Source organism: Typopeltis vanoorti, chromosome 8, assembly GCF_054136105.1.
Source record: "Typopeltis vanoorti isolate ZY-2024b chromosome 8, IOZ_Tvanoo_1.0, whole genome shotgun sequence".
NCBI lineage: Eukaryota > Metazoa > Arthropoda > Arachnida > Uropygi > Thelyphonidae > Typopeltis > Typopeltis vanoorti.
The window spans coordinates 65796851-65824191 of NC_143556.1; the positions used below are offsets into that span (position 1 = coordinate 65796851).

At 32.6% G+C, this 27341-nt stretch overlaps 1 protein-coding gene across 1 annotated transcript in view; it reads left to right on the plus strand.

Moving 5' to 3' along the window:
• Window positions 1-27341, plus strand: part of LOC150104065 (uncharacterized) — a 387411-nt gene that overhangs the window by 42835 nt on the left and 317235 nt on the right. Inside the window, 2 exon segments of the mRNA XM_090396391.1 lie at window positions 24572-24707; window positions 26459-26610. Of these exon segments, the coding sequence (XP_090252517.1) occupies window positions 24572-24707; window positions 26459-26610 (288 nt within the window).

A 27341-nucleotide genomic window follows, 5' to 3' on the forward strand; every position in this document is an offset into this window, starting at 1 on the left:
GAAACACTAGCCACAGGATTCAGTGGGAACACACCAAGTTGCTGCATAGAGCCATGCTATATAAACATGAACGTTTATACGAAGAAAGTGCTGAATCCCTCCTTCATCTTCCTAACCTCAATCGCAACAACTGCCTCACTATTCCAAAAGTGTGGGAAATTGTTATCCTCAATTGTATTAAATATATTTTAATCTATTATATTTTATTTTTAACTAATTTTAATTATTTTCAGCCCAATAATTTTAACCCATGAACACGTATTATTCATAGAGGGATTCCAAATTAACGCATGCGCTCTACTGTTTCTGTATTTAATTCCTTCGCTGTTTGTACTGATGATATTTTACGATATGTAAGACGAAATATTTACATAAGAAATTTATTCTTAGTGTGGTATACGTGTGATTCTAATAATTTTCGTTCAACCTTGGTATCACACAGGTGAAGTATTTTTTTTTTTTATTTTTGTACTGTAAGTAAAGAATTCGTTCCATAACAAATAAGCAGTCAGCGCTCTCATTCAGTAGAAATGTCATTGGTGGCTGTTGAATTGTGCTGTTTAATCTACGAAAACAGTAGGCTGTTTGATTAGCAGTGAGTGTATTGACTACTTGCTTTTTTATGGTATTCAATTCTTAAATGATGTCATACTTTTAATCAGGACAAGAGAGATTAAAAACTTAAGTCTCTTTCGGGAATTTGGGTTTTTAAAAACCGCAATAATACCCGTGTAAAAGATCAACTGCAATTTGTTGAAAAAATAAATTAGAAACTTAGGGAAAAAATTAGAAAAATTTTCTCTTATCGCTGACTAGAATCGAGCTTTTTTTTTTTTCAGTTTACCTAGAATCGACTAACACAAGCCTTATTCTAAAATTCAAAATTCAAATTCGTTCAAAATATTTAATGACTTATATACACTAAACACGAAAATGATTTAAAATTTTGGCTTTGGTATGGAAGGACAATATCTTCCTCATTGCAAACGATATGGGTTTCCTATAAGTTCAAGCTATATAGCGTCTGTGTGTATGTGTGTGTGTGCAATGATATAATGGATTATAATAAACAGCTGTATCAATATAACTTACTACGAATATTTATTACTCCTTTAATTGATATGCATTCGTCGTATACATCCACGTCCCACGAAAGGTCAAACGCACCTTGTCCTTCATTTCTAGGTGGAGATAGGTCAGAAAGTCACAGTCATTCAGTATAGGCTGTCAGTTACGCAACACTGGCATTTCGGCGTTACTTTATTATCAATTAATACAAGGTCACGAGTTTAACTCGCTCTTCCTGTATTTACCTGGCAGATAAAACTCGTTCTGTTCCGTATGCTGTTGGAAGGGTTTGTTAATAGAATAACAAGCGCCTGAAGATATTTCATCGTAACAACTAGGATGATAATTGGTTAGGCATGAGTGCCAAGATGTTCTCGAGCTCTGCTTTTGTTTTTATTATTTTAAGTCAAAGAAATTTCTACTAGTTCTGTGCTTGAAACGTATGCAAGTTAATATCTTACGTCATTCGGTCGAAGTTGAATTTTAATCCTCGCGGTTCTCTTTGTAAACTAGTTTTCTTGGCATGAGCGTAACTTGTGATATGACAGTAACTTTCAGCTGCACCCAGACACAAATAGACATTATGAAATTTGGGCGTTGGCTGAAACACAAATGATAAAGGTTGCATAAAATTAAGACTGTTAAGACTTTTTATTAAATCGAGAAAGGTAAAATGTTCCAAGTTTAAGAGGAATTGATATATTTGTTGTTCTTTCAGCCAAGTGCTTTTCTGATTTCGTCATCATATGAAAAATGTTTTTAGAGCATCAAAAAAAAGTGATAATCACTTAAAGCAGTGTTTGGACTTGAAGATGTCTAAGGACGTAGTTGGAATTTTGGAATTGCTTCTTGATTGACTGATTCTTGAAATGATTGAACGAGTGTATTTAGTGCACTCATTTAATCTCTAAGAATAACATTCTCTCTCTACACATACTCGACTATATATTCACAATAGAGTAATCCTTCTTAAAGGATGATTCCTTTCTCCTCCCTCCTTCAAAAACTATCTCTCGTCCTCTCCAGTCGTTTTATTTATTGTCCTTCCATACCAAAATCGCCTTCTTTCTGTATTATGCCTTTTTATACAGGTATAAGTTTAATTTATATCACAAATTTTGTTGAGAAGTGGGGTGCTCGATTTCAGAAACAAAATGAGAGTTGCATATAGAATATATATTTTTATTGTTCACCCAAATCACTTCCATACTATTTATATATGTTTTTACCATTATTCTCATAGTAGTAATTATTAATTAAAAGCACATATAAACTTGGCTTTATGTATAGTATAAACCTGGAAAGCAAGATGAGATATCCATATGAGAACCTTTTTTTCTTCAAATATTTGTTGTATGTCTTGTGGACCTAACCCGAGATTTAATTAAAAGTATATGTGTATATCATTCGATACCATTTGCAGTTCCATGATGAAAAAATCTAGAGATTCATGTTTCGTATTACTAACCTGATATTATTACCTCATTCTCTTTTAACAGTAACAAAATATGATATCTAAGTCTTGTTATTTTGGAAAAAGATAAAATACAGTTATTAACTTTTTTTTTGTCTTAGAGAAGTTTTTTTTTATTCAAACCCCCCCCCCCCCAGCCATATCATTGGTTTGATGATGGATCAATAACAATCCAACTCGAAGGAATGGCAACTTTTCATTTACTATATAGTTACATATTGATAATATCTGTTATTTCTTTCTGTTATGATCCCTGCATGAAAGAGTAATATCCAAAAATTCAAAGTTCTAGAATTTCTTAGTGTTAATCTTGAACAACTTGAAATTATTGCTTTCAAAGCACTTTTCTTTTTAAGAAAGTCAATGCAGAAATTTTAACGTCAAAATATTTGACTTTCTAAACTTTTTTTTTTTCTTCTCGTAAAATTAATATTAACTGGTTGATAAAAGAAAATATTTGCCAAACACTTCACAATAAATTTTGATTGTTAAAATAACTTCATATAAACCCGGACGAAAATAAATGAATAAGATGTGCCCTCCAAAACTTAGAATGTAATAAAAGATAGTAACGATAACATCTCATCTGCCTTAAAATATATATATTAAAAAAATACAGGGAATTATCTGTCTTCTTTTAAATAAATGCCAGATGAATTAAATTCGTTTCTGAAGTATGCGATTTTTGATTAACTATTTCTGTGTTGATATTTTTTTGTTTTCTTAAGATGAATCAAGATAATATAAATATCACAAAAAATTTGAACTTTTTAGTTATAGAAAATGAGCTCATCGGAGAATTTTTACCCGTGCTAGTTACAAGTGTCACCTCGTTTTTTAGCATTCAGTTCTCGCCTCTTTTTTTTTAAACCGTTTTTAGGTGCAATGAAACCAACCAAACAACCCTAACAATATCTCATTATGTGGTACCTTAATTGCATTTCTCGCTTTATGGATGAATAACTACATTATTCACGGAGGATATTTCTCACTACGTGATTAACAGAAACGTCAGAATGTGTCACGAAATTTGACAGTTTCGGTTAACGTGATATCACAAGGCTGTTCATTCAAGGTCTCGATACATATAACTTTCTGCTGATGTCCGGTTCCCGAGCGAACTATATGAGGTCACTGACCACCCAAACAGTTGTTTTCCGGTTCCCTGCTCGTATCTGGCTTCGGGACAGTGTTTGCGTCCTAACAATCTTCCCTTTACTGATGTCTAAAAGCTCTCCTACCCTGAAGTCACCGACAAGTCTAATAAGCGTGTCACGTAAGCGCATGGCGTCACTCTTATGTGTAAGGCATTCCTTCACTCCTCTGGTAGATCCACTTCCGCCCGCATACAGTACAGTAACGTCAATCTCTCTGTCTCCTGACAGGTGCTGGCGCTGCTACAAGAGCGTGGAATATTATACGCCAATAATTTGATTTCAGTGAATGGCCAGAAGCATTTTTTTTTTATTTAGAACACGAGGAAAATAACAGAGACTCAGATACTGGAATGTGCTAATAGAAGTGGACTAATAAATCATATTTAAGGACTTAAGGAATAATAACGTCAAGGTGAAGATTTGGTATGTTAACTCAAGATCATAGAGGATACGGAGCGTACTTTAGAGGTAAGATTAATATATAGAAAGCAAGTTAAATCTAGTCTTAAACATGTCATTATCTGTGAAATGACTGAAATGAATTATAAGTTTTGTCAACGATTTTTCAAGATTTCTTTATGAAAATTAAATTAAAAGTTATGAGACTTTTAATTTAACATTTGTTCGTGATGACATACATTCTGAAACGAACTGTTTGTTAAGGAAGAGGGGATGCTATTTTATTTGCGTTGTAATGTAATACTCATGGCTATTGAATAATGTATGTTTACACACCTATATTTTGTATTCAAATTATCTCAACTACTAGTGATGATTTAAATACTGATGCGTGTATTAGTATTGCGTTGATCTGGAAAAGAATGAACGTAATTTTTTTTGTATTACCTGCTGAAACATATACTTTTCTGTTGGCTGATGAACACTGGCGGTTTTGTGATGAGCATATATGCGATATCGTCAAGTTCTTTCTACGAAGTTTCTTGTGTCAACTAATTGGTACTTTTGTCAACTAATTGGTACGCTAATACTTTTGCATGATACACAGAAAATCTTTAAGTTTTGTTTATCACGTGTCTGGAAGAACAGCATGCTCTCTTTGGTGTTAGAAAAGCTTGAGTTCGAATCTCACCAAGGATCTACAATCATAGCTGTTTTGCCTCTGCAATAGTAGTCTGAATATTAATCAACCTTTGGTATAATTCATAAAGTAGGCGTTCTTTAACTATTAATGAATTACGAGATAAGGCGTCTCCTATTACACGATTATTTTTTATTATGGGAAACTCATTCACATCAGTATGCCGTACGACATGTGGCTACTCTCTCTCTCTCTCTCTCTCTTACTTTATTTCATACTAAGAAATCTAATATTATTTACTTTAAAATTTCATTATTTGTTTAGTGGAAATTTTAAAATGCTTTTTATGGTTTGTTCTTTAACAGGTAGTTTCGAAATTACAAAGTTGATAAACTTGTTTGAGAAAATCACTACGCCGTTTTGTTTTTTGTTAATTTTCCTAATCTTAAACTCTTAAAATTCTATTTAAAAAAAAAAAAAAGATTTGAATAGAATTTAAAAATTCTCTCTGAAATATCTGAAGTTTTGGAAAAGATACGTCTACATTTATCATAAAATTAGTTAGAAATAATCTAGATTTTTGAGGATCAAAGAATTGTATATATTCTTCCATATTGCGTAATATACTAGTAAATATTCATTTCTATGTAGATAAAATAATGCTAACTATGATTTCAGATTGCCTTTGCTGATATCACTGATTTTATTTTATTTTATTTATTCATTTATTTATTTTTTCTTCCGAAGTTAAATACGTATGACGGTAATCATTTGCTCATAATGTCTCTGCTGATATCGGCCGAAATAGGTCAAGAGCGTGTGCTCGGTCCGTGAAGTGGGGACAGAGTTTGTGTAAAGTTCAGCAGTAATATATTGAAAAGAGTCACGTTTTGGTCTGTAATTGGAAAAATGCAATTATTGGTCATTTATATTACACGGGTTAAAGTAAGCACGCATTAAGACCGTTCGCAAATATTCTTTCTCCGTTTTAGTTAACTTTGTGAATTCAGTTTTCTTTGATCAGAGATGTATCATGGTTACTACATGACACTTCTTAAATTAATTTGGAAGGAGAAAATTATTTAAATTGCATGCTGACAGAAGAAAGTCATTCTTACAGTTTATGATTGGTGACTGAATTTTTACGTAAGCAATATTTCATTCAGTCAGAACTTCCATTAGAGTTTCAAACAAAAAAAAAAGTTATAACACACAAGAATAAAGAAAACAAATAAAAATCCATTTAAGAAAAGCCAAATCTTTCTGTTATAAAAGTCTGGAATAACCTTGAAAGAAATACATTTTTAAACTTTCAGAAAACCACTATTCGTTCATTTATCATAAAGTTTCGTTTTTCTTATGCGATCTTATTTTTTGACTAAAAGGAAATGGATTTGAGTATGGTGGTCGAGTCCAGTCATTAAAGAACTTTTCTTGGACGGCTACAGCATTAATTAAAGCCACGTTGCTCAAGAAACTCTTTCTCTTTCATTTAACCGGAAAATGCCCATCTTTAATAATTATGACTTGCATTAGAAGTTACTGCTGTCTTTTTACCAGACACTGCATACAATTTTCTGAGAATTTTAACGAGACTCCTTCATCTCTTTACATAACGTGCGTGGGAGTATTCTAATAAAGTTATGAGATGAAGTATCATATTCTTCAGATTTATAAATCGACTTACGAATGCATAAACGTTTCCTTTCCAAATTATGGAGAACCATTAACAGTGTGTATACGTGATATAAATGAATAATAAATAGAAAATATATTTGCATCATTATGATATATATATTTAATATTTAATATTTTTCTTTTAAATATCAAACGAAAGGAGGGAAATAAACAGACGAAGAGATTTAATGGAATAATTATTCCCTTTCAATCTTCAATGGTACCGAACATTTAATTTCTTTCTTTCTTTACTTTTCATTAGTGGATATAATAAGAGTTTCTGGTTGGCTGAGTTTCTAAACACTTAAGAAAAATCGTGTAAACACACATGCTATATCGTTTTGTTTAAATACCTTTCCACGTGTGGTTCATTTAGCACCATCACAGTATCAGATGTTAAATTTTGAACTAAATTAGGAAATCTTGAAGGTTTCATATACCATACTTGTAAACTATCAAAAGTATTTAGCTCTCTGATTTAATGTATTCTGGCAGCAATGCTCTTTAGCACGACACTGCTAAAATTATCTTTGTTTCTTTAAATTGGGGTGCTAATATTATAGTAGTATGATTGGTAATCAATCTTATTACAATATAACATTAGTATAATAGTATAGTATATAAGGTCAACACTGGAGTGGGCAATGGAACATTGGTCTTGGATACCAAATTAAAAGACGCCGATTTACAAAACTTTTCTTAAAAATGACACCATATAGGGCTAACGTCAGTGATTAATGAATAAAACGGAATCTCTACTTAATTTTAGTAATTAGAGAGTAGTCGTTTTAGAGTCTCCGTAGCTCAGTCGGTATAGATGAAGCTCTTTGGTCTGAAATACCTGGGTTCGATTCCCGTCCATGACGTGAGGAACTTTTTATCTAGTCTCTTTCAACTAAAGCTGAGTTAGCCTATACCGATTTTTTTTTCCTCGGGTTTTTCGTCCCACAGAACAGGCAAACCAGCTTCGTGAATACACACTTCTACAGACAAAAAAATACCTTTCCCCATCGTCAGGCTCTGCGACAAGTCGGTTGGGATCGCTCGCGTAAAAGTCTCATCATGTAAAAGGTTGACCTCAAATAGATGGAGTAAGGCACAACAAGAAGAAGAAGACACTAGTCGTTTTGTTTTTATTGACCCAAAGCGTACACATAAAGATACACCATTTCCCTATCAATGCATCTATTTGTCACAAACTGATTTTTTTTCAAATATTTTACTCCATTCATGTTCATTCATTGAGTTTGTTGATTCACGGGTACTCTTTCAAGATTTTTTTTATATATATTTATTTTAGAACTTTTATTTTCAACCATATTCTACCTGTTTGATTTCATCAATTTCTTGTAGACTTGCTTGAAGTTCGATTATGGATCTATGTTTTCTTCCAAAGTGCTGTAGACTCCATCAATACGCCCAGTCATATTTTGGTGCTCAGATCATTTCCGCGCTTTCCTTTCAGGGTGCACATCAGTAGCGTATATCCTGGAATGTGATATTGCCTTACTGAAAGGTTCAAGTTGGAGTTGGTAGATGGTAGCCTCTTGAATGATTTGAGACCGTTTCTGGTTCCAGCTGGATTTTATTTAGTGTTTTGTTGTTCAGTTTTTTTTTTTTTATATTTTGGGTATTTTAAATCAAATTCTGTTTATTTTGGGCAGAGCGTCTAGTTCAATCGGCATTGGCGATGCCTTTTGACTGGAAAGACCTGAGTTCGATTCCCGTCTAGGAAGAACGTCTATAAGTTCTTTTCAACTGATGGTGGGATAACCGGTCTCATACTTGAGGTCCAAAAATTTTTCCTCTTGGAAATTCGAGGTTTTCATTCAATTTAATATTTAAATTCATTAAATTTCTATAGAAATAGTGGATATTAAAGATCCAACATTATTTCAAAGCTGATATGTGTATAAAATTTGGAAGTTTCATACGAGCACTGCCCTGGCGTCCGCATAGTCGTCTTTTATTAGTGCATTTGGATTAATCTGATCAATTTTGATAATTTTATTAAATTTAAATTATTTTAAATAGTTTTATATAGTTTTTTTGCATAATCTGGAAAACCTGCTCGAGAAACTAAGCATGGAACTTTTCAAGCACTTTAGACCTCCAGTAAGCAGGTGGTCTCACACTGGCGATGATATCAGGATCTCCCCACCTGAAGATATTTACAAATCTGTGTTTCGAACTCGCAGCCTCGATTGGAGAATGGGAAAGTTATCAACTTAGCCACCAGGTCGGCAGCATCCTGCAACATTTTTTCCAAAAATGAGGCTTCTCATAGGAGTGATCTCCGAATTATTTTCAATTATTCAGAATAGAATATCGACAACGAGCGTAAATATCTGCATAGTCATCTACAAAACTTTATTTTGAAGGTGGCTATGTTGAGTGAAGTTCCCACACACTAAAAATAAAAAATAAAATAAATAAATAAAAAATCAGACCACAAATTATTTAATTTACACACTATATTGATAAGAATTCAACATGAGATAGAAAACATACACACTTATTTTGCAAAAATTATACATTCCCCCAATTTTTCTCGAATGCTGAGTATCACGGACAATCCACGGAACACAATAAAGTATAAATGCAAGGATATTCCTCTGGTATTGTGTACAGTATGGGAAATGGTTAGTTAACCGACTTTCATAGATTGCTGTTATGGGATGTCATATGTCATTAGTCAGTTCGTATGACAGCAGCATATTTAGCGTATCTGAAATCATGTTGAAAAGATGGAAACGTGATGATGAAAGAAATGAACAGACTGCGTAAGATGACCGAGTAGAATGAGAGGCTGCTGAAAAGTGTTATGCGTTCCGCCTGTCAAACATCACTAAAATACTCTCAAACAGTAGTTAGGAGATGAAGGATATCTCTATCTCCTTCTCTTCAAGAAGTCAGAGCAAAATGATATTGAAAACAAAATTTCTGCTTATAAAAAAAGCATAATAGTATTCGCTCCAGAAAATGATCTCTATACTGTTTTAAAGTATATTCGAAATAATTATTATTACATTGAAATTGTCATTTATATTAAGGGAACAAATGCTGTAAACCTAATAAATATTTCTCAATCATCCGTTTGTATACTGATATATTGTGAACAGATGGAAATGGGTATGATTTAGAGTTAACCGACTTCCATGGACTGCTGTTATGGGATGTCATATGTCATTAGTCAGTTCGTATGACAGCAGCATATTTAGCGTATCTGAAATCATGTTGAAAAGATGGAAACGTGATGGTGAAAGAAATAAACAAACCACGTATTAACCAATCCTACTGTTGGTCCGTCATCCCTCCTAAAATTAAAGTCTGGATCCACCACTAGTTCAGAGCATTCATATCTGTGGAGATTTAATGCCAGAATATTATATGCTGAACACTAGAGCCTCTATAGGTATATCCAAAAGGTATCCAAGGTATTCGAGTCGATACCAAAGAATGATTTTTATCGACTCGCGTGGTTTCTAATCTCACTGATTGAACACAAGATCATTAATAAACCTGTTGCTTAGTGACGAATCACGATGCTCACTGTGCCAGGACATTTTGACTAATGCCTTAAGCACCACTAATCTTCTCCAGTATGACGAGAATAACTTTTTCATTGCTACCATCAAAACACAAAAGTTGAAATAATATGAGGAGTAAAGTGAGAAAAATCTTGGTTCTTACTTTCACTGATACTCAGATCTCCAATCATGCTTAGATTTTTCTTCTTGGGCTGACTTGCACCGCTTGCCTTTTCAAGCATAATTCTCCGAAGAAAGGCTGCTCAACACACGACTTCTGATTTGTGTAACTACTAACGCTGTATGAATACCAGTACGTCTAATCTTGGAATGCTATTCTCACATCTGGGTGGCGCACCAAAATTCCCTCGAAAACCTCTTAATGCTCTCCATAAGAGGGCAATGCGGTTAATAGGTTCTCTGTCACTGACTCATTCTGATCATTGTTGCTTTAGAGTGTTCTGTTTCGACCTTACTTGTTCTGTGGGTGTTTTCATAAAAGCGGCGCCACCGAATTAGCAACTATCAGTCATTGACTTTCTCTTAAGACTGTGAAAATACGAATAGTTGCTGATTGTCATCTTTAATACAGTTCAGCTTCAAACTTACAGAACCAGCTTTTCGCTCTCTTTTATATTAACTACCTCTATTTTTTGAAATAGCTTTCCTAACGTTGTTTTTTTTTTCAAGAAAAAACAAACAATGATTAAAAAACGTCATTAGATTCCCCTCCCCCTCATTTTTTTTCTTTATTACTAAGTTATGCGATATTAATCAGAAATTATGAGATGATGCAAAAAATACCAACTCCTACAAATTATCTAATACATAGTGAGAATAATTTCGAAGAACAGTTATGCCTAGTGATATATTGCAGCATATACTGTATAATAGTGTTGTTAGTATTTAGTTATATTAAGATATACAAAAAGAATTATCCGATTAACACCAGTAAATTTACGTGGATAGAGCATTAAATATATCCCCAATCCCCCCCCCCCCAAAAAAAAAAAACTCATATGTTACTAAAAAATGAAGAAGAACATACCGGTTTAAAGTAACACAAAACACTTACGAATAATATCGTAATAAGTTTCATAAATATATATTTAAGTTCTTTTCTCCAGATATTTATCCTTGGATTGAACTTCACACATCAAATAATCAAGTAGGGATGTTTAACTTTATACAGAATGACTTTATTTCGATGGAAAAAAGTAATAGGAATTATTAATTATTGTGCATGTTTTTTAAAGTGCCTTTCAGGTATTTTAACAGCTTTGGCAGCTTTATCTACGTAATTATTTTTTGTTACTTATTACGGCAAGTTGTTGTTATAAATACATTTAAGGAAAAATCATCGAAAACGCGATATTTCACTTTATGTAATAGAGTAGCTAGACTTGACTTCGATCAGTTGCAGAAGTTTTTTTTTTTTTTTAAAAAAAAGGCACATGAATGCGAACTGATCATGATGTAGATTTAATAATAAAATGAAGTGATTCGGATTTAAAATGAAAATATAAAAAAATGAATCTGGAATAGTAATCGAATTACATTTTATGCATCATTTCAGTATAAGATAATTTATTTTAAATATCAAATTTTCTAACACTTTTAATGTCTTTTCAAATACCAGAACTCATTTGGGACAGACGAAAGTTTTCAACGATTTACGTTGATTTACGATTCACGTATTGTGGTATAGATAGCTATGAGGTTAGCCTCCGATCTCTTATTACTAAGGCCTCTCCCACTCTACCTTATGTGTAGGAGAGAAGTTAGGTCATCCTTATCCCATGATGACCCAGTCTATCTTGGGAGAGTGTATTTTTGTATGTATGAGTGAATGAACGAAGGACATCACAAACATCCATATTCAAGGCGGAATTCTAACCCACAGGCTTTTTCGACGGAGAGGGGATGTGCTAACCAGATCGGCATATACAGCTATCCAGCACTATTATTGATGATCGAAATATATATACCTCTGAAAAAGTCAACGCTTCACATTGTGCGCAGTTTACCACATGCTTCCACTGGATTAGAAACTTTCATTCTGCTGCAATGTTATCTGACGCAGTTAACATAACATAACAAATAATTAGAAAAAGATGGCCTCTATAAAAGAGAAATAGTCAAAAGAATAACGCACTGTTTTGATTAGAAATGACATGAGTTTGTATTTCATATATGAGGTGAGCAACATTTATAATTAAAAAAAAATAAGGATATTTTGAACAGAATGAAAACCGGATGAGTTATCCCTTCTCATAGTAGGTAGCTTTTTTTTTTTAATTAACGAAATGCCGAAATGCCTATTTTTCACCTTGAAATAGAAACCGATCTGAAGATATACGAGTGCAATGCGTACTGTCGCTAATATCGTGACGGACAATAGTCTGAGAGAAGGAGAAAAAAAAAAAGGCATCCTGACTGATGGTCTGAGAGTGAAAGAAAACAGTCAAAGGCAGAATCCGATTTGGGGATTGCGAGGAAGTGCATTTAAAGATTTTACAGGAACGTGACTAACAAAGGATCTGAAACTGGAAAATTCATGAGCGATGAACTAGAATGGAAAGGCCCGAGGGCTGCACGTATAAGATTAGCACTATCCCTATAATAACCAACCAACCAGAAACAGAGTACATATTTTCGCTATCCTATGTAGCAATATCTGAAATGAGTGGAAATCATAATATAGTACTTTACATTACCGAAGATCTACAGTAATGCTATGGCTCGTCTTCATAGCGCAGGTGGATGAACAGCGGTTACCCTTTGGAAGGGGGAAAAAACCTTCATTTAGAATTATCATTGATGAAATTCAAACTTCTGAGTCAGTTTCTTGTTAGAGACGAGAGCAACATGTTCTGATCGTATATTATTTCTGGGAAAACTCCCATGTTCTGATCGTTTTTTCATGAATGTGAGTTATTGGTCAGTGGAAGATGGCAGCCCTGCAGCTTCCTGAAATTTGGGATTTATCTCCGAATCAGACAAACTGTTGGTGAGCCATGTTCTTATTATATTTCGTTAGTGTATCTGTGTAGGAACCGCACTCTCAATTACTTAATGGCCTTATATTAATAAGGTATCTTTATGCAATACTAATAATATGGTAAATAGGCTCAGTGGCGTAGCTAGAGCTTTTGCCGCCCGGGACGGTTCCTGAGTTTGCTGTCCCTCTCAATACACACCAAAAATACTACAAAAAGTTAAAACGACGTATAAGGAAATAAATTAAAACACTATGTTTATTTTTGAAGTAAAACTTTAATTCCAACATTCTAAAATGGTATTGCTTTTCCGTTAGCAAAATCGTCGATGACATTGTCGAAGTCTATTTCATTACTCAGTTACTGTTCTATAGACAGTATGGCATGATTTCTTAAACGCATAGGACTGAGGGGGCAAAGTTACCCCCCCCCCCCCCCTTAGCTACGCCACTGGATAGGGCTGGAACTAGTGCATGATTGACTTATAACTATTTGTAAATATCAAATTAATTGTTATTTGGCCATGCTTGCTATATAGGAATATTTTTATATTCATGTTTTCTAAAAACATATGAACGTTATAGTAGAAAACTGAAATGTACCGATCATTATAAATACTAAATTTATCGAAATATGGTGTATGTCTCTTTATTTGTTTCGCTAGTGAAGAACCTAAAGAATGAATTTCATCAGTTTAGACTTAGATTAGCCTCTCATTCTATAGTTTGGATTTTTTATTTTTTTTTCTAAATATGTTAGAACGTGTGTCATTCAGCCACTGCCCTTGTACAGTTCAGATCTCACTAATCTCCTTTTTTCTTTTCAATGTATTCATTTCACCTCCATTCTTTGAAACACAGTTCCTTAATAAGTAATTTCCTCAAAATTATAATCTTCATTTCTAATGTTATTCATTTCTAATGTTAATAAGTTTCTTTCTGTTCTCAATTTTCCGCAGCTGCAGAATATAAATCCAGCAACCTTTTATCTTGGAGGGTCACGATAAAGTATTCATTTATAAGAAAACATATGTGGAAATTACTGATGATATCATAAAAAAATTTTTCATCTGTCTAAGTATGATCCTGTTTCCGGTAACCTTACACGATCGCCTTATGGCCTACTAATCCAACACCCACAATCAGCCTCGTTGTGGGTGGTTGGATTGTTACAAAACATGTGATTAATCTGGTCGTGAGCTCACCAGACAATAATGCAGTAGCTTTCTTGTCCACTGAGCCCGCAGTAAAACGTGGGTATAAGACAGTAAAATTTTGGCATAACGCTTAAGTGGACTACTGATAAGTAGACCATATTATGACTAGGCCTTATATGCAGAATAATAACAACTTTTAAATAAAACACCAATTAGCATAAAAACAAAAATTATAGAAAAACTAACTCGTTCGAGCACGCGACTGACTAAAGTATCGCCTAATGAGTTTATTATTAGTTCTTTAAAAATACTTGAAAATAATATTTGTGGACATTTGCAATAGCAATTGCCAGAAATTTTCGTAACATCCATCTCTGCCATCCAGGGGCGCGCCAGCAGCGTCCGGCGCCTGTGTGCAAAAACTTTAGTTGGCGCCCCTATACCCCCCCCCCCCCCAAATCACTTTTTAAAAACGTATCAGTGAGTTAAAATGAAATACGAAATATATTAATTATAAGTTTATTGAACAAAAAGCAGAAATTACAAAAAAAATGTATAAAAAACAATAACCATACAAGAAGGGTACAAAAACAACAAAAATAATTTAAAAAAAAAAGTACATAAATAATAAGATAAATAAATAATAGTCACTTACAAGTATATAAAATAGGAACATATTAAACATTATTGGGTAAAAAAATAGTCAAATAAATATTTAAACAGAAAGAAAAATTACTTAGTGAATTGAACTTTTCTAGTTTTCATTAATGAAAATTCTCGAGTAATATCATGTATATCAAGTTGATCCAAAATATCTGACTCTATTGTCTTGTACAAGATTTGAAAGTCTGTCTTGTACCATTGTGGAGCGCAAGTATTTTTTTAATAATTTTAAGTTTAGAAAAGAATCGTTCCGCAGATGCTACAGATACCGGTAATCACAAAAGAATCCGAAGAGCAATTGTAAAGTTTGGATAAACTGTTTATTTATTCAAACGACTTAATATACTGAATTATCTGATATATATCGTTTTTAAAATTAGAAATAAATAGTTGACAGTGTAAAATTTCTTCGCATAAATCGTCTGTGTCAAAGCCTGAATGATTCTCATGTTTTAATTTTTGTCGTAACTTTTTACAACAAGATAATAAATATTCTTTATTTCGTGAAGTACTTAACAAATACCAAAACTGAAATGAATTCATATTTTCATTTTCATGTTCGTAATCAAATCAAATTGTGTTGTCTTTTTACGTCGCCTTAGTGGTCTGCTACTACAAAATACAGATCCTGCGTCAAATTTTGCTGCAATTAATTTTAGCTTTCTACAATTTCTTTGAAAGCTTCATCAGACCTATAATCATTTAAAAATTGATTTAGATCATTCAATGCATCTAAAGTAAGTTGGAGATTCATAGATGAAGACTGCAGTATTTTGCTGATAAAATTAATTTTATTTAAAATATCATACCAAATCTTTGGCGCCTTTACTACCCTGACGCCTGTGTGTGAGTTGCACACATTGCACATATGCCCGGCGCGCCCCTGCTGCCATCAAACAAAAGCTTTTTTTTTTCCTGTTTTATAGAGCGGTTATGTATAACAGCAAGATTTCATATTCATTACTCTGTTTTAAAATTTTAGATTTTATTATCGTAACTGCACAATAATACTGTATTACAAAAATATTAATACAGTTTTAAAGAGAGAATATGAAATATTATAATATTTCATATTCAATCGTATATCTTCAAATTAAAGTTTGCTACCTCGATTACTTTTGCAGTTCAAATGAATAATTTATGAAGGACAATAACCGGGAATTCTAAAAGAAGTTTAAAAGAAAACTTCAATTCTTTTTTTAGAAAACCTTCTTTTAATCCTTTCAGTTTATCTAAGAAACCATTCAGATAGTCATATGTTACCACGCAGTATTGGCAGTATAGCGTTATTAACTGATCTTCCAATAAAATGTATAGATAATGGGCTTTTAAGAATTTTGAGAAATGCTTTAAGTATAATATAATATAATATAATAAACAAGAATTTTAAGAACTATTGGATTTAAAAATATGTTCAAATATTGGAGCGAGTGTATATGGTAACGCTATACCGAAATTCTACTATAATTTTACAATTAGGTATTTAAAATCAAAATTACTTAAATGAATATTTTAAATATTGGATTTTCTTAAATAAATATCCAAATGAAGAATTTCATTAAATTTTGTCTAACCAGAGCATTACGAAACACACCTACAGATGCGAATGCGTCACAAATCATCTCGATATCAGCTAGTAAAACAGAATGGCCACACCAGATGTTTCGAACTAATCTGGCTAGCTGACATTGATTTGTTCAAACCCCGACTTAAAAATATTCAGTTCAAATATTAAACGTTGAAAATTTGCTGGAAATTTAATATTATTCTGTGAGCTGTAAGATCGTCAACGAAGAAGGTGTTAGCTCGTTGTGATTATCGCATTTTGACTTGCGCTTGCTCTTGCGCATGCACACTGAAAAAAATAAAAAATGTCTTGGCATAAAATTCGGAATCTAGCTACTCAGTAACGAGACAAAACCTAACGAGGCAAAAGTAATATTTTAATTAGTTTAGTTGTGAATAAATGCAGCTTAATCATATCTTAATTAAAAAATAAAAAGGAGTCGTATTCTTTAATATAAATAAATCGTTAAGTGTAATTACTACTTCTAGTATGTAATCAAATAGTACAAAAATAGCCTCGTTGACGGGAATATTTTTGATTTACTTTATTTGCCAACCACTTTATATGTCGAGTGCTTAGTCATACATCAATATTAAAAATAAAGCGGAAAAAAATCCATAGACATTCCATACCCTTTATAGCACTTTTAATGCATCATTACAATCATAAAAGGGGGTTAAAGTATTATGATCTCACTTCACACATCTTTTTATTATTATTTTTTTAAAACATAAATTACTTTGTAATCCGTTAAATAAATTAATCGCTAATATAACTTTATTAGTTATAATGCTGACTTATTACACCATTACCGAAACTCTGAAGCTCTTAAAAGTTTTCATCTTAAACAACTTGCACTTTTTACTACAGAACGATATTACGTGGGTTTTTTTTTTTTCCAACAGTTTTTGTAGTGATTTATTTCGTAAACTTTGTTTTGAAAAGAAAAGCTGTGAAGAAAGATAAGTCCAAAGCATATTCGCGGTTGTAAAGTCGTCCTCGGCTGCAGTAGCATGAGATTGGACATAATAAAAGTCTCAACTATCTTATCTGATTGCTTATGTCAACCTTCAGCGACAGGCAACCATGCATGCTGCACTTACGGTGATAACCGCTTAGACATTTCCTTCGTTTTTAATGTAAAATATCTATGGGTAATAAATAAGGGACATACATTCTTATAATATGAATAGTCACGCATGTTCGCCTTGAAAAATTAGTAAAAAGATATGCAAAAAAAAAAAAACGTAAAGTTCACTTCTACCATGAATGTTTAGGTATTTCTAGACGGAAAAAGGAAGAAATAATGGGATTCTTAGACAAATATATTTCATAAACTCCTAGTGATTAGTCATTGAAAATGTTCTAACGTTTGCTTTAGGAGAAAAGATCTGTAAAAATCTTTTAAGAATAAGAAGAAAGCAAAAGTTTTTGAAACAAATTTATTGAAATATATATATTTTTAATATTTAATAACTGATTTAAAGGTTTAAGATTGTAAGAAATATGTGAAATAAGCAGCTTTTCATATGCGAGACAGTTCATATACGGACATCCTTTTTAAATAATAAAATATTAGCAATATCATGAATATATTTATTGGTGGGGCATGCACGTGCCTCTCAAACTCCTCTCTGCCTTAACGGAAGAGTCATGGATCAGTTCGATTTTTAATCTCTCTGTGTGTGTGTGTGTGTGTGTGTGTGTGTGTGTGTGTGTGTGTGTGTGTGTGTGTGTGTGTGTGTGTGTGTGTGTGTGTGTGTGTGTGTGTGTGCAGAATTAGACAGGAAATCCTTCGGTAAGCGTCATTCTTCCGGACAGCAGATTTTGCTGTCGAGACTTGCATTAGCAGTACATATACTGTATATGGTTGACAAGTCACTGTTCGGAAAACTGGAATATGGCTTCAGTATATGAAAAGGTATGAACACAGATGTGTGTGTGTGTACTCTCTTATGAAAGGTATTAATCATTAGTTTGTATTTAATTATAGTTGTCTTTTCCGATATAGTTATGTATTTGAATAGTTACTGTAGATCTAATTTCTACTTACTAGTCAGATGGTGGAGTGGGAGAATTTTATATTGTTGAAATATAGACAAATTTTATTTTTCACTGACAGAAATACAATAGAAAGTAATAAAAATGATCTTTTAATTCTAGAAAATCAATTAATTTATATGAATATAATTTGTTTTAATTTAGTAATTTAGTAATAATTTAATTGAATTTAATATTTTTTTCATTTCATTTACAGTAATAATAGTTTGCAACAATAGATATCACCTTATAAAAATTACACGCAGAATTAATTAGAAGAAATTTTATTATTTGAAATAATAACATAATTGATTAATTTAATTTATCAAAAATTTAATAATTTAATTGAATATAATTTAGTAATTTGCCATATGATCGAAATTGTGTTAAATTTATAAAATCAACTCAGACAGATGTGCTTATTTAAGCTGTATGTGCATTGTAGAGGAAAAAAAACAACATTTAAAGTGAATGTTGTACAGACAGTTTGTTGTGGTTAAATTTTAATCAAGGCCAGTATGCGCCTGCGCTAAATCCACTGTCAGAAGCAGAAAAGTGCAATTTGAATTTCGTCAGCAGATAATAACAAAAGAATATTGTCTTAATTTGAGAAATTCTTGTTTTTTCTAGTAATAATGAGAACATAGCCGAAATTGGTGTTTAATAGATACAATGTGTTAACTAAATGGTGTTTCAGACAGAAATAAAAAAAAAAAAAATTCAAACAGATAAAAATAAAATCTTCACTTCTAAAATATTGTTTTGGCCTCCAAAAATGTAACTTCCTACAATATCTAGCTTCCGTAGAGGTATAAATAATTTACCAGAAATTTGTTCCTGTCCGGATTTATGCGCGAATGCCGATGTATCTTCCGTCAAATGGTGTTATGTGTTGTATGGGGTACATTCCGAAACTGTTCATTTTTTCATACGATAGTCATATCTATATTCTCTTGCGAAATAAATTCAGTATTTATGTTAGACCGACGAGGAGGACACCATAAAATGTGTCTCAGCGTTAGATTACATTACTAAATTATGTAATCTTTCTATATAGTATTCCATATTTTTTTCATTTCATTTACAGTAATAATAGTGTGCAACAATAGATATAAAATCACCTTATAGATATAATATCACCTTATAAAAATTACACGCAGAATTAATTAGAAGAAATGTTATTATTTGAAATAATAACATAATTGATTAATTTAATTTATCAATATTGTTTGTATTGCTTTATCTTACATTGCTCCATTACGTTCCTGTATTGCATTATTTTATCGTTGACGTCATCAGATATCAGAACACAAATCGAAAACTGCAGCAATGTATTTTCTCAAAGAAACAGGCTAAAGTAATCCTGTAGTGTCCATTTTTAAAGGTGAATTTTTTAGAAGTTATTTAAATATTCTCGTGAGATTTGCGAAACTAGACGTAAACAATTTTACAAGAATTTCAGAATTTAATCATGTCTGTGTTCGTTGTAAAACATGCCTCGAATTCCCAGGGGGGCAAAGCGACGAGCATGACCGACGGAAGCCATGCGTTAAGCTTATTTCGTCCTTTTTTTTTTTAACTATTGTAGCTGTTAGCGAACGTTGCTGTTGTAAAACAGACTTGCTTGTTGACATCTGCAAGTTTCTCATCTCTGCTTCAGTTACCACCGATCCGATAAAAATCCAGCGTGCATTAACCACACCCATATAGATTATAAGATACTACGTGTGTGTAAATGTTGGCACCTGCCATATTTCCTTCTCGCACTGATGTGCTGACTGTAACGTAGGCTTTATTTTTGTTGCTTTTAGAAAAAAGCAGATGATTTCTTCTCCCTCAAAATCAATAAGATTTCCTGTTAACAGAATTGCTACACAACACGGTATAATCCATGCCTTTCCAGATGCTGGCACGTGTAACATTTTCGTCTAAACGCGGACTTTTCTTTTAAAATTGTAGCTTGGCTTCCATCGAAATATTTTTTTATACAAAAGTTTCAAAGTTTTAAAATAATTAATTGATTCTGAATAGTTAAATAATTAGTCCCATTAGTTAGTTATTTTGGCTTTCAAATTTTAATTTCAGATTTAAAATAATCATAATCTGATACTAAAATTAGCGCTATGTATTTGGTCTTTGTTATATAACACTTTTAGTTATGCAGTAAATACCCGATTTAATACTGTTCGCAAGGGTTCATCCGATTTAACGCATTTTTTAAACATCTCAATACAGCTTGGTTGAATACTAATACTGTAACTGTCTAGCATGTTTGTCGTATACGACGTCTATCTTGGCATTGACACCGCAAAAACTAGTTGGTTAGTTTACACCAAAGAAACTTAAGGAGCTTTGAGGCAGGTGCATTATATCCAATTGTGTTTGTTCCGCAGCCTGTTTGCATATTATGCTAGATGAAAAACTCGAAATTAAGTCATCTTCAATTAAAAAAATCCTTTGTAAATTAAGTTAAGGGGATAATAAATCCCTTATTATTTTAAAGCCGGATACGAAACTCGGAGATCGAAATCTAAGAGTTTCATGCCGAAGAACTATCGGCGAGTGTCCAAGTGTAAATCAACACTTTTCGCCTCCCGAAAAAAATAGCCTCTTGGCTCTTTATCCTTTGTAAATGTTTCTTTCTTTTTTTTTTTTTATCGTAATGTGACAGGAATTGCTATGAAAGCACTTTGAACATGTTAGCGTCGATATATTTACATTATCTATTTGGTTTTTCCAAAACTTTTGCGTTTATTCTGTAAAGTCGGTCTATATGGAGGAGGAAGAGTTTTCCTTCAGGAAAACAGGATGCTATACAGACGGGAGAAAGTTTTTCCTCCCTGAAATTCATGTTTTCAGGCCACAAATCAGAGGAAAAAACACCTAGAGAACGCACACAGTTCGCAAGCATTAATATACTGGCCTCAATAGTCTTTAGTACCTTCTGCAGTAATTCACTCAAACGAATCAAACGTTTGTTAGCTGTTGATTCTATTTGAATCATTTGTAGCCAAGCAGAAGCCACCAGGTGTTGATAAAAGTCAGCTGATACTTAACAACGCTAAGGATTAAAAACTAGTTCAGTTACTGTCTATGGACATCTAATCTTTGCTTATCACTGATTCACTTAATATTTTTGACCAATAAAAATACTAAATGAAGATATTTTGTAATGTGATAATAAATTGTATGCATTTCTAATTATAAAAAGAAGCGATTAATTCTTTTACTCATAATAAAATAATCTTCGTTCGTCATATGAAGTATGAATATGTGCAAATTGGCTTAGTTTTTTTAATGTTTCGAAGCTTAAATCTTCATTGCTTCAACATTTTTATAGCAAGTATTACGTCCAAGAGAATGACGAAAGAAGTATTTAAAACATCTGTGAATTTACCAACTTTTTAAATATAAAAGATTTGAAATACATTCATTTGGAGATATTCCATACCTTCTGATTCCATATCTCCTGTTAAAATTTCGATTTAACCGAAATATTAAAGCACTACTCACATCTTTTATTTCTTATTCCGTAAAGAGAACAATGCTTATTCCCCCCCCCAATCTTGTCACCAGTTATCTACCTTAAAAAAAATTGAAAAAAAGGAAAAAAAAAACGAACCAGATATCACACTACCTGTCTTTTTTTTTCTTTCGTTTTTTTTTTTAAATTCAATTTAGAACTTATTTTCTAAGTTTAGTATTTGGTAAAAGTACTATTGACATTTTATTCTGAGGTATATTCCTGTTCTTTTACTCCGACAGCAGATATTTATTTTCTCCTTTATCATTGCGCGCCTTGGCCTCTCTCACTCTGTCATATTTGGGTCCCGTTCTAGTTTTTCATTTAAAAAATACAATGCTTTTCTTCTTAAGAGCATAGTCTAGTCTTTATTTTATTCCATTTTCAACTCGTGGTGCCCGAGGAATTTTGCTTATCAATTAGTAATAACTCTCTCCCTCTAAACCAGCAATGACCTAAATGAATAAATACCTTTTGATGTGTGTGGTCTCTACCATTACTTTACTTTTCCCGCTTCGTGGAAATTTCTATTGTTAGAACACAATTTACGAATTTTTTGCAATGTTCCTCATAACTTCAGCACAAAACTATTTTGTGAAACAAGAATGATTTGACTGCAAAATTTAAGTCGCTGCATTTAGTTGTCAAGGAAAGTAATGATTCTCAGATTAAACGTTGGTAAGTGGTTTTTCTTTATTGAGAAATAAATAAACTGCACGCACATCATTAAATTACATGTACATCAGGTTTATGTGTTTAAAATATTCAAACTTTGTCAGAATGCATATTCCACGAACAAAGAAAGGTGAAGAATATTCCTCCTTAAGTTATTTTTCTTTATTTAAATTCATCTTTTATTGTAAAGATTGCTTAGCCAACTACACCAACACAGTTAATCATCTTAAAGTACACTTTTATTATACTTTTTTTTGTATTGTAGGTTATTTTAAAGGCAATTTAGATTACTGAATGAGATATTTGCTGATTCATGATTTAAACTATAGAAAGACAAAGACCATTCTTCCAAATTTTCATGGTTCATCAGTTTAGGCATGAAACTGGCAATTTAACTAAATTCATAATACTTGATGATTTGCTGTAGTTTCACATCGTTGGCAAGGAAATGGCTAGCAACGGATTTTTTTAATTTTTTTTTATTGTCATTGACATAGTCAAAAGATGATATTAATATCCGTGGAAGTAATTTCGGTTGCCTTCGACAAACCGTCTGTTTATTTATTTATTTATTTTTTATTTTCCAATAGAAACTTGTAAGAGAGAGAGAGAGAGAGAGAGAGAGAGAGAAAGAGAGAGAGAGCACATGAAGATCAATAAGCGTAGCATGTGTAGGACAGTTAATATAATGCAGTTATTGTGCTCGAAGAAAAAAGTAGTGCCTTTCCAGATGTTTGTTGTTTTGCTGAATACATAGGATAGTGTTTTCCTGTTGCTTCTTAGAGAGACCACACATTTAGTGAAGTGGATTGTCAGCCGATAAAAAATTTTGAACATAAATTTATTTTCCAGCTTACTATCTCTAGTTATTTTAACAATATTGAGAGTTATTATTATTGCTTTGCTTGTTATTCTTCTTTTTTTAAAGAAAACTTTAATTCGTTTTGTTACGATCTGATAGTGATCGTTGGTTGTTGAGTTCTTTACATAGCTGACTGCACCGTTTTTACATTGTACCTGTAATGTTAACGAGTTTATAAAAGTTTGTTTTGTGAGATTGAAAAACCGTATTAGCCTTTTCTGAAACCCACTTAGAACTTGATGAGTAAAAAAAAAAAAAAAAAAAGTTGTTTTTTTTTTCATGCATCAATGGAATTTGAAAACTAGCTTTTCCATGGATACAAAGTATTGGCAGCTAATTACATTTTTATCACCTCCCAAAGCTTCTAAGTCTTGTGTGGCTGACATCAGTGTGGCTTATTGAGTGTTTTTCTTGTCTTCGCTAGTCAGTCTGTCCACGTTTTCAGTAGAAAATTTAAGCGAATGATTTCTGTTATGAGAGGGAATAATTCGCAATTTTTTTTTTTAATTAAGATCACAGACTGATCTTCTTCTTCTGGTTAAATCATCTTTTGGAAATAATTAAATATTAAATCTTCATAGGGTTCTAACTGTTTTCAAGCAGATTAAATGTGTGAAAGCTCTGGAGACAGGACAGACTATCAAGTCAAAATGAAAGACGCTGTGAAGAAGTTTGAGAATCCGGCATGCTTTTAATTAAACGATATAGCTTCCACGAACTGACATCTCTATTGTCTCATGTGAAGTTTCCATGTCATGATTACCGAAGAATGAAATGGCCTATGCACTCCGGCGCACTTCGCAGGTCATTTCACACTTGTCCTGGTTCATGAAACACCACATACATTGAATTAATGCACCTTGCGTACTCTGCAACTTCTGCTTTCCGAAAATGAATTTCTAACGAGTAGGGGATCTTCATAAAGTCAAGGCAGCTGTGAGTGTTACTTTTCGATAGATCGCATGAAATGACCTCCACAAATTGTTTCGGGATCGTCTACTTCCCTTTGTATAAAACAAATGGTTAACTCAGAAAAACTACGCATAATAATTTGAAACAATAAATTTTGAAACGCATTTGGGTTATATATAACTTATTAATTGAAGCTATGTCAACTTACGATAGTATTTTTTATGATTAGGCTCGTCTTCTATACCTGGACCTACTCCAATTAGCACAAAGGTCGCTGCTCAACAAGTAGCAACGTTCTTATCTCTCATCCCTCAGACGAAACCATCTGTTCGTGCAATTGCTTCAGGAGATCGAGTGGACTCACGGTAATAATAGATTTATAAATAATAGAATCTAATTGTAACTTGAACTATCTTTATAATTATTTCAGGCTTAGTGTGTTTTATTCCTTTTGTAATGGTAATGTATTAGGTAGTTAAAAAAAAAAGGAAAAGAGAGATCGATGAAGGCACTGTTCCATAATACTTGCAAATAAGATTTCATTATGCCAAGAAAGGTGTATGCGACACTTTCTTACACAATGTCGTTATCCCTACTAAACAGAGCAGCCATGATACTGCAGAATTTATTTTTCGTTTATAAAGATTTAAGTAATGTCTTGTTCGTTAAGTCGTAAAATACGATACTGATGTTATCAATATAACGGATATGATATATTGTTCATATTGTTCCTTGTTACTTTAGTTCCGCATTAATACTTACTTTTCGTCGTTTCCTGAAGACGAATTTCCTTAAAATATTTTGAATCATCTTTACAAAGTTTATTCATGATGACATTCATGAACGTCATCGTGAGGTTAACGGACGCATTCACTTATCAGCAGTAAAATAGGAAGTCTTTTCCATTATTTATTCCATACTTTTGGGTATGTCCGAGGTGTACCAATCGTAGGTGGCGTATCTGTCGGTCAGCTCTATCGGTTGGTGCCCAAAGAAACTCAGTCAATAGCCCTTAAAAGTAGCTGGAAATTTTATCTTACTAGACATACACTGTCCGTAAACAGGAGAAGAGGAAGCCATTTTATTGGAAGTAGAAAAATGGCAGAAACTAACCCTTCTAACTAACTAATCCACCAACAGAGAAAGGCTTGGATTTATAGAGCATATAAATACTTTCATTCTCTATATATAAAAAGAAAAAAACACTATGGCCTGTTCTGTTTAAATCGCTCTTTATATCTAGTAGCTTTCTTGCATTTATCCACCCTCTAAAACCAAATACGATATTGTGAGATCACCCATTATAGTAAGTAACGCACTCATGAGTAATTTGTATCTATTCAGTATTGGATAAAATCCTCAAGCAACTCTTCAAAAATCTCTCATTTTTGGATAATATTTGCTAAGTTTTTAAAAGAAATGTAGCCGATAGTTATGCAGTTTTAGGTCGATATTCATGTGCTTTAAGATCGATTTTGGCGTCTCAAATGTAACAGCCTTTCTCTGGTAATTTTGTTGATTACATAATGCTGCAGTAATTACTTTCTGCAAGACAGACTGCCAGTTTTTCGTATATCTTTCATAAATCCTGTTACAAAGAGTTTTTTTTTTTATTACAAAACAGTTCTTTTTAGGAAAACATTCTATGATTAATTTTTCCTGGAGCTTTGAATGAATATTTCAATGTTTTTTTTTTCTTTTTTTTGCCACATTACTTATTTTCTCATAGACTTAACGTGGCAGCCAGCCAGAACATGTGATAAAGGGATTACCACAGAATGATCTGAAATCAAAACTGTCAAAAATTCATATAGAAAATGATAACAGTAAACTTTATTCCTTGAATAATTAGCTAATGTTAAACCAAATGTCAATTAGAAAAATCGTCTTCTTAAAAACTTGACTGTTCATATCCTGTTTTTCATTAGCAATTATAATCACTTTTTGTCTCACTGATGTGCAATAATAATTATGCAAGTCTGTGTTCGAACTATAATATTTGCATGAAATTTTATTTTACATATATGCTTTTTTTTTTCTGAAAACCACGGTGATACAATTTGAAATATTATACAAGCAAAATTTTCTGAAATTTAAATCCCCTTTGTATATTTAGGCCATCATCGACTTCATCATCATCGTCTGTTTCTCATCTCCCAGTGAAATCAAGTGAAGGGATTCCAGTTGTTGCTTTCCAAGGAAAGAACATTAAAAGCTTAAACTCAAAGCAAAAGTTACAAAGAGAACGACATGCTGATAGTGGAAAAGGTAATTTTTTTTTCTCCTTTAGATAATATTACAACTGAAATAACGACATAAATGAATTCATGTTTCGCAAAGTACATGAGAATAATGAACTCGGTATTTGAACATAAAGAAATACTACGAAAATAACTATGAACCAAATTAAAAAATTCTTCATTCAAAGATCCCCATAGTAGGCGACAATGTCAGAATTGCGCTGATTTAAAAATAGAAACCATACGTGAATCAAATGACAGAAGAGAAATGGGAAAAATCTGCAGGGGCGAATTCTCCATGCTTGCTGCGCAAGCTCATTAATTGAGAAAGAAGTAATATTTTATTAGATATATGAAGAGCCAAAGGCTTCAATTCGGCGACATATGACATGTTTAAGTTAAGGGATATTACATCCCATATCGTTTCTTAGCCGAATAAGAAACTCAAAGAGTTACATGCCGAATATATTAGAAACTATATAAAGTTCGGCGATTCCAAGCGTAAGCAAATATCTGGATACTGCAGCAACTAACCCTAAAGGTAGTGTAGGCTGAGGCAACTCATGTCTAAGGTGGAGCAAGCTTCGATCACTATTCTTGATATTTACCCATAATGTGAACTTAGCTCCTAGGAGCTGTATTTCTGTTCTACATTATGAGAGCAGGTCACTACCCAGACCGGTTTCAACCTTTATTGAGGTCTCATCAGTGAGTAGGTAGACCTAGTTAATATCAAGTTTGTAGCGAACAGAACCTACT